We start from the raw sequence: 15,437 nt of genomic DNA, 5'->3' as shown, positions 1-15,437 counted from the left end.
CCTACTAATTTGGAAGATATGGCCGCCATCCAAACAGTAACCTACCAACAAGATGGGTTCGCTTCTTGGATGCAGTTCTCCCCTGTGTAACATAAAACTGATAACAGATCTGACGACACAGTGTCGGACATTAAACAGGAAGAGGCAGAAGTCCAGGAGATAGGGCTAGGCAGAATGACTTACAGCTGGTGCTGTGCCATCTTATTTCTTCTTAACTGGATGATGTGATTGAACTGTTGTGGAACTACGTTTACTGTGCTTGTCCATTAGAAATCCGGTTAATCTGTCTATTGTACTACAGTATATAGGATAGATACTTTTTGGGGCCTTGTACCTCTCAGCAGAAGGCTAGGTCAATAGCTGTGCTGAGGAAGACCCATTTGTAAATGTATGAGAGTGTAAGAATATCCAGAGATCAGCGGGGCCTCAGTGTGGCCTGTTTCCAATCAAACCTTAAAAATAAACTCTGGTTAATCAGCTGAGTAGCTACATGGATTGACCAGAGCTCTGACAGTCCTGAAATCCAGTCCCTGAATCCTTAAATAGCCTGGAGCCATTCTTCTGGTTCTCATTGATGTGATGAATGGCAGAAATTGCAAACTCAAGTAATGTTTTTCTTTTGTGATTGTTGAAGTTTGATTTGTATTTTGTGCTGTGATCAAATTGCTATAGGAAAATGTATTCATGTGATCAATGTAATTAATTACTGGTGCCTCTTTGGCAGCACGCTCGACCAAATATAGCTTTATGGTACGGCTCCTCAGGCATTCTCTGTGCTGCAATATGGTAGTAGACAGGACAACTTTGGAGAGACCAGTACCATCTGGACCAGTACAAAACGAGGCTGTATACTCAGTGGAACTAAAACTTGGATTACAGGACATGACACCAGTGCTTACAATTTTTGTTCTGATTATTTTTAATAATTATTTATTTATTATTTCCTCTTCCTTTAGTGCCAACGTAGTCTGCAGCGTTGTACATTCATCACTCACATGAGTCCTTGTACCCACTGAGGCTCACTATTTAAATTCTCTCTCACACACACACCCACAAAACCAACACTACCAGCCCTACTAATTTATTTTATTTCTGTTATTTGTCAAGTGCTAACATATTCTGTAGCGCTGTAAAGAGATTGCCACCGTTCACATGAGTCCCTGTCCCCAGTGGAGCTCACAATCTAATTTTCTGTTTCCAATGGTCCCTTGACATGGGACGACGATCTAGCAGATTGTGGGGAAGGCAGCGTTCCTTCTTGACAATCTGTTGATCACTAGCGGAGGAGACCAGTGTATTTTCATGCAGCGATCTCCTCCAGAGTAGGGGGAGGAGCGATCACTAATGCCATCGCTCTTCCCCATACTATCTCATTGTTTCCTGGCAGCAGATTGTGTTTCCACAGCACGATCTGCCACCGGGAAACGATGATCTTTTGTGCTGCACAAAAGAAACATTTGCCGAATGAATGAGTGTTTTGCTCGTTTATCGGGTAATCAGAGGTGCATTTACACCGCCAGAGCATCGCTAACAAGCGTTACTAGTAACACTGGTTAGCGATGATCCGTTCAATTAACGGCCCATGTAAAGGACCCTGAAGACACACATTAGGATCAATTTGATAGAAATCTAATTAACTTCTCACTATATTTTGGGAGGAGAACATACAAACCATGCAGATGTTGTCTTTGGCCAGAGTTGAGCCCAGGTTGCCAGCCCTGTAAGACAACAATACTAACCAATAAGCCACCGTGCTGAATACACACTAACATAGTCACCATATAAACAATGTCCTTGATTAAATTCAATCCCAAGACCTCAGTGCTGCAAAACAGTCATACTGACCACTAAGGCTATGTTTACATCTCCTGTAACCTGTTCCTGCTAGAACAGCCTGCCTGACTTTACCCTATCCACCATTGCCAGATACTGCCTTTTACCACCAGACCCCAAAGACTATAGCGGGATATGGCTGGGATCCTGCTGCTTTCCGGCATGAGTGCCCGGTTTCAGCTGGACAAACACCATTGCATGCAGCGGCCCTTAACCCAGCACTCATTCCAGAAAGCAGCCGGATCCCATTATAGTCTATGGGGTCCAGCAGTGAACAGCAGTATCCGGCAATGCCAGATCCGGTGAACTCCGGCAGGCTGTTCTCTGTTGGTTACCGCTGATGTGAACGTAGCCTTAGCCATCCCTGATGCTTCAAAATTTGCCATGTAGATCAGTGCTGAAACGTATGACAATGGTATTGGAGCGGTGACTGAGATTATTGCTCCACAACCCTTTTGAATGTTTTTCAGAGTTGTCCTTTTTGTATAGTTTCATGGAACTCAACCACCACGCTATACCATGGTAGGATGATGTAATGATATCTGCCTAATTAATAGGTACATCATGTTGGGTTGCTTTGTGCGAAAGCTTTCTCCTAAGTTTACATCAGCGGGAATTAGGAAATAATGGGAAATACACGAGCCTGTCTGTGCCCCAACATTATACTGTTACTTCCCATTAGGCACAGCTCCTTATTAAGGAAACAATGTCTGGCTTCTGAGCACTGTTACTTAATATCCCAGGTGATTCGTGTCACTAGGTGAATATTATACCGCTCATGTTGTAAACATTCTTAAAAGGAAGAGCCCAGGCTTTCCCCTCCCGTCTTCTTTTCTAATTTCTGCTTTTCATCTGCTGAAAACATTTTTGGTGCAGACAAAAGAGCAGCCTTGTTGCCAAGTCTGCGCCACGCATCTTTTCAGAGAAGCAGTGTGCACCAGGAAATTCTTCCAAGAAGGTATAATCAAAGCATACTTCACCCCACTCCGTAATGTATCGGCGGCTTTTCACATTCCTCCAGCACAATGCCTTAGAAAGTGAAAACATGCACATGGGGAGACTGCCTGCGACCTATTTGTCATGCAGCCTAGCAGTCTGTAATCAAGCTGCGGCTTAAAATGCACACCGTGTAATTTGTGCGTAAATTAAGAGGTGTTTAGGAGCAGGAGATGTTTGAGAGCTAATGGCTTGTGGCTGACACTCCAGCCTCCAGTTCTGCAGCTCCTCTGACACCTGAGGCCTGCCACCCGTTTCTTTATGCGAGAACAGGTGCCTTGATGTTGGACTTCTGACACCTGCAGTAAATCCCAGCAGTGCTGCAAACTGAGACCTTGCCACACTCTGTGCTACGTACAGATACTATGTAAGGCCATATCTAGGAATTGAGCAGGTTACCAAATTATGATCAGTTTTCCTGTCCTTCATAAAAATCATGGACCACAAGCTGTCCAAGTACTCACAGTGAGCCTAGCAGCTGGTGTTTAATTCTTCCACAGTGCCCCTGCAGGGGGAAACAAAGCATTACACTCCACTCATGTAAATCACTGGGCAGTTTGCATAACGTATTTAACGCATCGGGTCCTCCGGTCTTGGGCACGCACTATGGTTATTTCTTGAAATGGTTTATTCCACTTTTTGAATTCTTAGTACATTTATTATTATTAGTTTATAAATGTATTGACTTCAATACGACTTTCAAGAAATGACCCGAATCCCAATTTCGTGGTAACAAATACATTTTTCTTGAAATGCCGGTAAAAAAAATGCATACTTACCTCACCGTCACGGCCACCTTAGTTGAAGAAAACGCGCCAAATCTCGCACCACATTATCATGGTGGTCGGATGCGGAGACCTCATCACTGTTAATGTCACTGCGTCCGCTCAGCATGATGACATCAGTGTGCAAGAGATTTGGCGTTTTTTCTTCAATCAAGATGGCCGCAACCACCTCTCCTCAAGCAGACGGTTGAGGTGAGGACGAAAAACTAAGTTCTGCATACCGGAAACCAGACAGATCCGTTATGTTTGGCCATAGACCTCTATTATAACGGATCGAAACGGAGTGCCTTTTAAAGGATTCCGTTTTGCATTCCATTGTAGAATTCCGTTATATTCCATTATAACGGTATCGATAATGGGATTCCTCCACTGCCCGAACGCCAAACCCGAATCTGTAAAGTTCGGGTTCGCTCATCCCTACCCCTGATTAACCCCTGAAAGGCCTCAATGTGACTGTCAGATGCCATGATCAGTGTTGAACATGGCATCTGAGTGATTTAATGACGGGGGTGGCGCAATCGCCGTTCCCCGTCATTGCGTCTGCTCCTTACAATGGTATGCGATTTGTGGCTAAGTAATTGGTACCAAATCAAATTTCTTTGTGAACTTCAGCAAAGCAGCCGAATCAAATTTTTGATAACTTCACTCATCTCTAATTATTATACCAATATACTGTATGATCCAAAAACAACATTAGAAGGATTTTTGTAGTTTTTTATAACTAGACATTTTTTCCTGTTATGATTTCTCGTCATCCTGCTTCCTACTTCATGGGGACCACTGGCCATACACATATACTTTTGTCACTCTTTTTAACTCTATCATTAAGATCAAGACTAGGCTAATTGCATGTTCAGTTGCATGTTCCCAGCCAGAGGCAGGTTGTGTGACAAATGGCATGATGCAGCTACTAGGTCCCCACTTACTACTAATGGAGAGGTTCTCTTGTATGTGATGTTGGCCTAAGTCACAACCACTATGCACAGCATTTCAGATGCATCGAGCTGCGTGTAAAGTGAAAACCACAGAATTCCTGTAGTTTTGTCTGTTGTGGCTGAAATTGTAATCCAACCCAGGTATTATTTTTAGTTGTTGCAAGCATAGACAAGGTCACCAGATGCATATATCTAGCCCTATAGACCTTTAATACTCTTAGGTCGCTTTAACATGGCAGCATTCAGGTCAGTGTTTGGTCAGTATTTTGCATCACTGTTTGTAAGCCAAAACCCGGAGTGGGTCCAAAACACAGGAGAGTTGAGAGTCTTTCCATTATTTTTTTTCTTGATTTATGTTCTGGCTTAGAAATACTGAAATACGGAAGTGTGAAAGTGGTAGATTTTATATATGGATGGCTGTTTTGAGTAGGATTTGTGGTTTTTACACTTATGTTTAGAAATGTAATGTTAATTGTGGAAACCCACATGATTAGGTTATTGGTTATTTTCTCAGGGCCTCTATAATCCCCTTAACTTCACCATGTTCCCACCTCACCCGAAAGAAAACGCACGCAGAGCCACCGGTCGGATTAAATCGGCCACAGCAGCTGTTTTATTAATAATAATAAATGAAAAACATAAATAACAATAAATTAACCCTGACGAGGGAGGTCCCAGAAGCCCCAAAATTAGCATCCATGAAAACTAGCATGGCAATTCCATCTTGCCTCCAGCCGTAGAACACCAGCTCGGAGACACCAACTGATGGACGCCTCTCCGAACCAACCAAGTGCCCAACTATGAGAGTCCAGCCCCATCATTGAGGCCCTCCCATTCTCCAGTACCATCCCAAACCACCAGCTTCAAAGACCTCCCACCGCTACGACTGCTGCAACAAACAAACTGACATAACAATTAATGAACCCCAAATCAATGCCAGATTATGCCCTTACTCCTGCTTTCTTCTAGGGAGGGTGGGCGGAAGTTCCCGCTCCTGGTCAAATTAAAATGGCGCCGGCCCCTTACGCTCGCCCCCTTATAAAACCTAAATCCCACCCCCTCTATCTGCCCCTTTAACCCTTTCCTGGCCGGCCCTTGGCCCCAAAACCCATCATGTCGGCCTCCCCTTGCTAAAGTCCTAGTCCAGCCTAACTTAACAGAGGGTTACACCATCTCTAACAGCTAGAAATGCAACCAAGCACATTCATTGTTATTGTGGCCACATTTTCAGAACTGCTTGAATTTAGATACAGTGGTACGTTTTCTTGGTTACCTCCATATCAAAGCATTGTCCAGGCCCTGAGACCCCCCTTACATTAGCACCACTGTCAGTATAATTACTGTGAAATGCTGCTAAAAGATATGTGTCCTCCATGGAGTTCCACCTTATCTGTCTATAGTACGTTTGTGGTTAATAGTAGTTTGTACCTTGCTATTCGCCAAACAAATCTTTCACCGATTACTGTAGAGTCATGAACACTGGCTGTAGCTGAGTAGAGGCCATCAAGTTCATGAATGGAATATTTGGTGACTTCCTTGAAGAAGTTTTGTAAAAAAAATAAAAAAAGGGGGAGGGGCTTAAGCTATTCATACAGAATTAATAAATAATAGCTGCCAGCCGAGGAATTGTTCGGCACACCGCGTACTTTACCGACTCCCACATATATGTTCAGTTCGACCAAACGTGCATGTGTTGTCACAGTGGGGAGAGAGGAGAAAGCCACTGTCAGGCACTTCTGATGGGGGCTTATCTCCTGGGAGAACCAAAGGATCAGGCAAAAAATATTCACTTCATCATCTTTTAGGGGAGATCAGGAGCTCCCCATCAGGGCCGTGACAAGGTATTTTGGTGCCCTAGGCAGAACAGGCAAATAGTGTCCTCCCCCCCCCCCCCCCCCCATGCCCAAATGCTTATACAAATTTAATGTAAGACTACTTTGATAAAAGTGATATAAACATGGTCTAAAGTTTTTGTACCATTTTGAGGTGCATAAGTGCCGTTCATGTACATGAGGCTAGTGATTGGATGCACTGATTACATGAACGATGAACAGCACATGATCGGAGTGACAAGGATAAGTGATGGAGCGGGACCAATGGGACATTTATACTACCTAGGGCTGCAGTAAACGATTATTTTAGAAATCAAGTATTCTACCGATTATTTTTACGATTGAGTACTCTAATAAGAAAAAATTAATTGACTGTTTTCCTTTATAAAAACTCATCAGTCCCCAACACCCTTCATTTCTCTCCTGTGCGATCAGCCCAAGTGCATCAGTTCCTCCCAGTGCCATCAGCGCCACTATCCCCCAGTGCCTTCAGCTCTCCCCCACCCCAGTGCCATCAGCTCTCCCCCACCCCAGTGCCATCAGCTCTCCCCCACCCCAGTGCCATCAGCTCTCCCCCACCCCAGTGCCTTCAGCTCTCCCCCACCCCAGTGCTTTCAGCTCCACTCCCCAATGCCATCAGCTCTCCCCCACCCCAGTGCCATCAGCTCTCCCCCACCCCAGTGCCATCAGCTCCACTCCCCCAGTGCCATCAGCTCCACTCCCCCAGTGCCTTCAGCTCTTCCCCACCCAGTGCCATTAACTTCCCCTCCAATGCCACCAGCTCCCCCATGTCATCAGTTGCTCCCCCTCCCAGTGCCAACAGCTCCTCCCCCAATGCCACCAGCTCCCCTCACTGCCATCAGTTCCCCCACTCCCCCTCCTAGACATCAGTGCCCAGCCGCAGCGCCAGTGAACTAAAATGTCAGGACGATGTGTGTACATCAGGATCCAGTGCAGCGTTGTGCGAGCAGGCGGGTGACCACGGAGCGTGAGTAATAGCAAGCTCTTCACTCACATTCTGTGGTCACATGGCACAAACAAATCATCAATTTGAGGATTTTTTTGTGTCGAGTTAGGCCACGTCTACACGACGACATTTGTTGCGCGACAGATAGGGCACAACTACACTGCAACATTTGTAGCGCAACATTTTGTTGCACTAATGTCGTGCGACAATTTTTATAATGGCAGTCTATGGTGTTGCACTGCAACATGCTGTGACTGCGACGCAACAGTCGCAGAAAAATCCATCTCGAATGGATTTTCTGCGACTGTTGCGTCGCAGTCACAGCATGTTGCATGTTGCAGTGCGACACCATAGACTGCAATTATAAAAATTGTTGCGCGACATTAGTGCAACAAAATGTTGCGCTACAAATGTTGCAGTGTAGTTGTGCCCTATCTGTCGCGCAACAAATGTCGTCGTGTAGACGTGGCCTAAATCGATTAATTGGAGTAATCGTTTCAGCCCTAATACTACCTCACATGGATGCGGGTTTCAAAACAGAACTTTCATGTGGATTTTCGTGCAGATTTCTCTCCGTTTCTGCACCAAATCCATGTCTTATTTGCAGATTTCGATGCGGTTTTGCCCTGATGCATTGCAAAGGGTCAAATCTGCACAAAAAATCTGCAGAAACAGCTGACATGCTGTCGATTTCTAAATCCACACTGCAGGTCAATTTCCGCACAGAAAATATACAAAAAGTGTACATACGATTTGTCAAATGTCATTTACTTAAATGGTACTGTATTACGCTGTGTTTTTTTCGTGTGGAAAAACTGTGCGTAATCCACAGTGTGTGCAGTTACTGTAAGGTGAGCAAGGTTTTTTAAATTTACCCATGTGCTATGCCAGCCTTTAGCCAAGCTCAGGGGGCACAGGCAGGAGCAGCAACATGTGCTCCTCCCCGTACACCGTTTGCTGCGGCCCCGTTGCTACAATGCAGAGCTGTACTCCGAAAAAAGTGAATGTAAAGCGCAGTACAAAACAGGACTTTTGGTGTCAATTTCTTTATTAAAAAGGCAAAATAGTACAAATTACATTATAAAATGATATTTGGGCATTTGGGACATTAAAAAAAACAGATTAATAAATGTTTATTTGCTTTTTTATATTTAAGACTTCAATACAACATATGGAAGTGTTTTTTGTTTTTTTTGTTTGGGGGGGGGGGGCTAAAAACATGGCAACTGCCACACCCTTCAAAAACTGCCTAAAAAAAACCTATGTGGGACACCAGCCTGAGGCCTCATGCACACGACCGTATTTTGTTTCCGTGTCCGATACGTTTTTTTTTGCTGATAGGATGCGGACCCATTCATTTCAATGGTCCGCAAAAAACGCAGACAGCACGCCGTGTGCTTTCCGCATCAGTATGTCCGTTCCGTTGCTCCGCAAAAAAATAATCATGTCTTATTTTTTTGTATCTTGTGACAAGGCTAGGCATTATTACAATGGATCCGCAAAAAAAAAAATTATGCCATACGGAACGTCATCCGTGTTTTTTTTGCAGATCCGCAATTTGTGGACCGCAAAACACATACGGTCGTGTGCATGTAGCCTAAGGGTGATTTCAGAAAGTGATTGCAGTGGCTGCAGTTAGGCTACTTTCACACTCTCATTTTGGCTTTCCGTTTGTGAGATCCGTTCAGGGCTCTCACAAGAGGTCTAATCAATTCTGAATGGAAAAGGATCATCAGTTTGCCTCTGATTCGTCCAGCTGCCTGCAGCGTTTTGCTGTCCGCTTGACGAAACTGGGCCAATTTCTCTGACACAATCCGGCACAATAGAAAACGGATCCGTCTCCCATTGACTTTCAATGGAGTTCATGACGGATCCGTCTTGGCTATGTTACAGATAATACAAACGGATCCGTTCATGACGGATGCATGCGGTTGTATTGTTGTAACGGATCTGTTTTTGCAGATCCATGACGGAGCCGCCCAAAGCGCAAGTGTGAAAGTAGCCTTATGGTACTTTAGGGAGGTTTCGCAATAGATGCCAATGGTATGATTTATAACTAGGCTTGAGTGAATCGAGCTTCGGTTATAGGGGCCAATAGTGCTCAACACTATTTATAATGCGTGAGATTATTATTTTGTGGATGACTGTGTAAGGAATAGCACTTATTATGCCAACATATACCAGCCCAACAGAGGCCAAAAGAGTGTCTCTTTCGAGTGTGTCGAGATCATTCCCATTTCAGGTGGCAAAGGAACATTACAAATGTAGAGTGAATCCATCTAAGGGGGAGGGAAGTAGGGTGTTTCATCATGAACGATATGACTATTGAATGTCTCTGTTTCTTAAATGCACTAATAGTTGAAAATCTGTATTGTCATCATTTACCTGGGTCATGGGCCAATCACAAAAATGCAGTAATAGGAAAATGTTTTTGTCTCTGCCCTGCATGTGCAGGTATACTTATCTGCAATAGTTGTACATGAAAGTGCTGGCTGCCACCACAAGTAATCTATATAGGAATTCATGATGGCCCCACCTTGAAGTAAGCAATTGCCCATATTCTTTTGTGTGTGGTTAGTCATTGTGACTTTCCGTTTTGGTATTGTAACTTGACGTTGATAAATCATAGAACAATGCAGCCTCTTTAGTAACTGGTAGAAAAGTCAATCGGGCAAAACAACTCCATACTTCACGCATGCTGTTGTGTCTTGGCAGAGTAGCAAAAGGCATCTTAACCCACAGCTCATCGTACAGCATGAACTTTGAGGTTTGCAATGAAGAACTGTATGATGTGTACCTTTTGATATGATTTGGGATATATGGATGTCATAGTGGGAGGTCACCTGCTTGGGACCTTACTCTATGAGACTAGGTCCCAAGTTCTAGTAGTTGCACTGGGTATCGAAGTCTCAATGCTTCTTCCGATACTTTGATACCTGGTTGGGTTTGATACTGACTTTGGCATATTTTCGATACTAAGTTGCACTGTTCTGCAGCTTAGTAGATGTTCTGATTAGAGAACATGGCACACTCTGTTTTCATCAGCATGTGGCAGTGGGGCCAAGGGACAACATAGAAACTTAGAAGGCTGCCGGGTGAGAGCAGAGGGAGAGCGCTGGGTGGGATGTCATTGACAACCCTGAGGAGGAAGGAGACCAGGACCTGCTCCCACCCTCAGATCATAGCGCTGAGCTGCTAAGAACATCCCACTGGTGGCAGAGCTCACAGGCCAAGCGCTGGAGGCTGGGCTATGCACTCTGACTATGTGCCCGCAGCTGGTACCTTCTGCACTGCACCATTACATTGCCCTCCGTGTATTCTGGGTGGCCTCCACTTAAATTATATATAAGACATTGAGGTCCAGATTATATACTCCCATTAGTACACTCTGAGTAATTTTCTACTTCTACTATCACTGCAATGGGATGTTTGGCACCGTGCTGGATTCTGGAGGCTGGTGGTGAGTGAGCAGGGGGTGTTAGGAGGAGGGAAGCCCCAGTGTAACCGCCCCCATCTGGGGTGCCCCCAGCTTCTGCCCTACATGAACCACAGTCTTCAGGTGAATGTGTCCAGTGGTTGAGTGAGCAGAGGTCCCTGCAGGTCTATGTGTTGAATAAGAAGGCAGACATGGCTCTCCATGTTGTCCATTATGTGAGGAGGAGGTACTTGATAGGGTTACTATTAATGTGAGACGCATGATTTTATCAATTTAGACCATGTGCCTCTCATGAATAGTAAGTGACCTCCTTACATAATGGGCAATTGATAATTTGCAAAAAAATAAATAAAAAATACTCACATATTAACCCCATGTTGCCCAACAGCATAGGGGTAATGTGTAGGTATTTTTTATTTTTACATGGTATTGAATTGATATCAAGTATTGTAATACTTTTCTTGGTACGGAAATCGAGCTCAAAAGTCTGGTGTCATGCAGGGGCGTACCTAGAGCATTTGGCACCCGGGGCGAACCCTTTGTTTGGCACCCCCCCCCACAAGAAAGTTAAGAAAACATGCACAAACTTTTTTCAATGTTTTCAATAATATTTATTACAAATTACACCCCCTCCCTCCCCACCTTAATTACACCCCCTCCCTTAGTAACACCCCCCCTTAATTACACCCCCTCCCTCCCCACCTTAATTACACCCCCCCTTAATTACACACACCCCCCTTAATTACACCCAAGTTAATTTTAAATTACAACCCCCCCGACCCTTAATACCTCCCCACCTTAATTACACCCCCCTTAATACACACACCCCTTAATTACACCCCCTCTCTTCTCCCCTTAATTACACCTCTCCCTAATACACCCCCCTTAATTACACCCCCTCCCTTAATTACACCCCCTTAATTACACCCCCCCTCCCCCCACTTACCCCCTTGGTACGCCACTGGTGTCATGACAACTTTACGTTCTGGTGAACTTTATGGATGGCCAGCTGTTTATTTGAATGGCCACCAGGTAATACTACATTTCCCCTGTAGTGGTCACTGTAGGGTAAACATCTGGAAAAATCTGCTGTTTAATGGGTGGGCATGGAGTGTGGGACCCATGGCGTTATGCTGGTTGCTGCTGCTGCACATGCATTTGTCTCTGATGGAACAGCCCTTTAAGTCTTTTATATTGTGTTCAGTTTGAGAGACATCATAGCATATTCCTTCTAAGATACTTTCTTTTGATATTTCATAAGTAGGTATCAAACCTTCTAAACCAGCTAAAATAAGAGGAACCTTCTTATTAAGATATCAGCCTTCAGGACATGGAAACTCTTGGAGAAACCTACCTACTTGTTTGACCCATAAACAAAGTGCTGCTTGTAGTATGCTAATATTGAAAATTATTTTCCACCTTATGGTTTTAATTGTTAATAAGAAAACTTTAGTAGATGTTGCATTTAGTGACTGGCCTGTGGGATACGATCCCCTGTCAGGAAGACCCTTGTCCATATTCCCTGTTAGGGCATGTGACCATCATACAAAAGGCATCTCACTGCTGCAGAACCCTCTATATGAGCACAGTGGGGAGAGATATCAGCAGCTTCCACCCTGGCAGACCCTATGTATTACTGTACATAGATGGCAATTCATTTGGCTACCAGGCCAAACCACATTGGTTGTAACTTCTTTTTCAGAAGAGGTGGTGATGATGAGACAATTACTCTAAATATATCTATTACCAAGCTGATTCATTGTTTATAGTCTAACATATTTTTTTTTCCATTTTTACACACATTTCTAGATACTATATTGAATGACAATTTTTTTTTTAGCCTGCGTGTTTCTGTCCAGTAAGTGTGTGATGACTCCTTGGTAAAATAATATGCCATTTTTATAACGGAAATTGTTTTGTTGTGGTTTTACCATGGCAGGCAATAAATAGGTTAACCTCTGGGCAGCTCAGGTTTGGGTGGTTTAACTTCTGATTAGTTTGAAAGGACAGACTATTGCTATGAAATTTAACTTCCTCGCTGTTGAAAGCCCCGCCATACATCCATGTATAAACTGTTACATGACATTGCAGTGAACTCAACAGTTCACATTGTAACAGGCATCTTCCCCCGCAGTGTTTTCTTTGGCAGGATCCCCCAGCAGGCTCTCGTAAATCACCTGGTGAACCCTTGCTCATACTAAGCTGGGGGATGGCTTCCAGTGACGAAGCTCCACAAACTCTACTTTAAAGACGGGCTAAAGTTTTGTAAAATAGGTCTGAGGTTTGGCATTCAAGTAAAAACGATTGGTGGATTCTTACATGACTTCTTCTTTGATCAACTATGGGAGATGTACAAAGTGATCCAAAAACTGTAAACCCACATGTAGACCTAAAAATAACAACACAGCAGAAAACATCAGTAATAAGACATAGTGATCATATATGGCAACGTATGAATGTCTTTAGATATCACTTTAAATGAACTCGAAATAGGAGAAAAATTATAAGATTATTATGAGTTAATCAATATTGATTTATAGCCTCATTTTTTAAAACTATTCTATGAAATATCTGTGACTGAGCCCTGGAGAAGGCCAGAGTAAAGTGTTCTCAGTAGGGGAGAGGGGCCAGTTAAAGCAACCCTCATGTATGTTTATATAAGTGAGGTGAGGTTGATGTGTAGTGCAGCTCTCTGATTGATGGTGATTACTTGTTTATGAACCCTAGGCTGAAGGTCTGAACTTCCTCGAGGGCCAAATAGTTCAGGGGGCTGTTTCCTGAGGCTGCCCGAGGGATCTCTCCATCTGAAAGAAGGAGCGATGGATACGCAGTCACAGGCAGACAGCCAAGTCTGTGTGTAACGAATGCAGAATGATATTGATATGTAGATCTCCTATATTTGTTTTTAAAGTAAAACTGCCGAGATGTAGGACTAAAGTTAGATTGCGGTTGACAGCTTCTTGTTTCTGTGTTTGGAAAGGCTTCAAACCCAGTCTGTTACTTTTCTCTGGGGTCTGACATTTGACAATGTTTTTATTTTTTTATTTTTTAGAAGATTGTTTTGAAAAATAATTTACTTGTTTTCTTGCAATTTCCATAACCTCCATGTATTCCATACATGCATGGTCATCTCTCAAACTAGACCTGCTTGCTCTTCACTTCAGTAGACATCCAAACTTCTAGATCCATCATCCTCACCAATATGTAATGCATGTTTATTTTTTAGGTTTGGGCCTGGCCTGGTCATCTACTGGTATGGATTCATTGAAGAGCTTGACTGCCACCGGGAACGCGGTATACTGTTGAAGGACGAGTTTCCTTCTGACATAGTAACACTGCATTGCTGCATGGCACTGGAAGAAGAGCAAGGCCAGCAAACCGAAGAGCACAAGCCAGAGAAAAGCCAGGAAGCACAGTAATAGTTACACGCAGGTTTTATATGTTGAACTCCACTTGAACTGCAGGATGAGGTTACAGAGCTGCCTTCTCATACAAACACTCAGACAATATGTTTACCTTCCTTCCCAGCTGCCCTTCTGCCCTGTGCTACAGCCCAAAATCCACGCACTATCTCTGACACCTCTGCTTCTGCAGATGCTCTGCGGACATACACACTGGCCTTCCTTCCGTCTGCACCCTTTTACCCTAAGCCAAGAGGAAACCGATGGTTTTCTGACGGCCCTTTCTGGTATTACTGTCCAAATATATTTGCAACGGACCTTTGTTGTTGGGCGTGTAGTTCACTAGGACAATGACAAAGGGTGAGTATAGGAAATTTGTATAACACATCCAGTATCATGCATAAGAAGATTGTAAGCAGTCAGATGTCAGCAGATAGTAAATGAATTGTTACATAATAAAGGCCCTTTTACAAAGGACAGCACAGCAGCTAATTACCTGGAACGAACCAGTCGTTCCCGATAATTGCCTGCTCGTTACAGAAGGTGAAAGCTGCATTTACATGCAACAATCAACTCCCCTGAATGGGGAGAAGTGATCACTACAGTATTCGCTCGTCCCCATACACATTCATTGTTTCTGAGCACAATCTATCCAGAAACTATGATTTTGGTGTCCACCCCAGCAATGTTTTCACCCTAAAAAGCAAACATTTGATCGGAGACCCCTTTAGCGTTCCTGAGAATGTTTCTTCTCAATAAATGGCCTGTGTAAAGCTGCTTTAAGGACTAATTGTTAATGTCTGTTTTAATACAAATAAAGCTTTGTGAAAATGTTGTTGTTTGTGGCTTTTCTCATTTTTAGTACATTAGTCTTTGTGTGTGTGGCTCCTGTTTTATTTGCTTTTTTACTCTAGTTGTATCCCTCTGGAAATGATCAGTCCCAGAATTAGCCATGTATGAGGAGATACTGTGCTAGTGTTTAAAAGAGAGAATTCTCAAAGTCTATTCTGCAATCACCTGATCCTTCCCTTTTCTCACTGGAGTATCTAAAGGCTCATGGGCCATGGCATAAAAGTTCAGCTTGAGCCCCCCTCTTTTATCCCTCATCTACAGCGATACTAAAATCTCCCCTTGTATGCATTTGTATATACATTATATGAGTAAGGACTCTATGCAACTACTGTGATTCCCGTAGCACTCAATGGCACCCTATTTACCTCTTATGCTTTTCATTTCATATGGAGACGGAGCT

General features: G+C 43.6%; 1 protein-coding gene across 2 annotated transcripts in view; it reads left to right on the top strand.

The window, feature by feature from the left end:
- Positions 1-15,001, top strand: part of CDIN1 (CDAN1 interacting nuclease 1) — a 379,309-nt gene extending 364,308 nt beyond the window's left edge. Inside the window, exon 12 of one of the 2 annotated variants that reach the window (XM_044271970.1) lies at positions 14,011-15,001. In XM_044271970.1, the coding sequence (XP_044127905.1) occupies positions 14,011-14,203 (193 nt within the window). In that variant the 3' untranslated portion in view covers positions 14,204-15,001. The remainder of the gene's footprint in view (positions 1-14,010) is intronic. The other variant, XM_044271972.1, reaches the window with a different exon arrangement.
- Positions 15,002-15,437: the final 436 nt, after the last annotated feature.

This window comes from Bufo gargarizans, chromosome 11 (assembly GCF_014858855.1).
Source record: "Bufo gargarizans isolate SCDJY-AF-19 chromosome 11, ASM1485885v1, whole genome shotgun sequence".
NCBI lineage: Eukaryota > Metazoa > Chordata > Amphibia > Anura > Bufonidae > Bufo > Bufo gargarizans.
The sequence above is the reverse complement of the archived record's forward strand: the minus strand, read 5'-3'. Positions and strand labels throughout refer to the sequence as shown.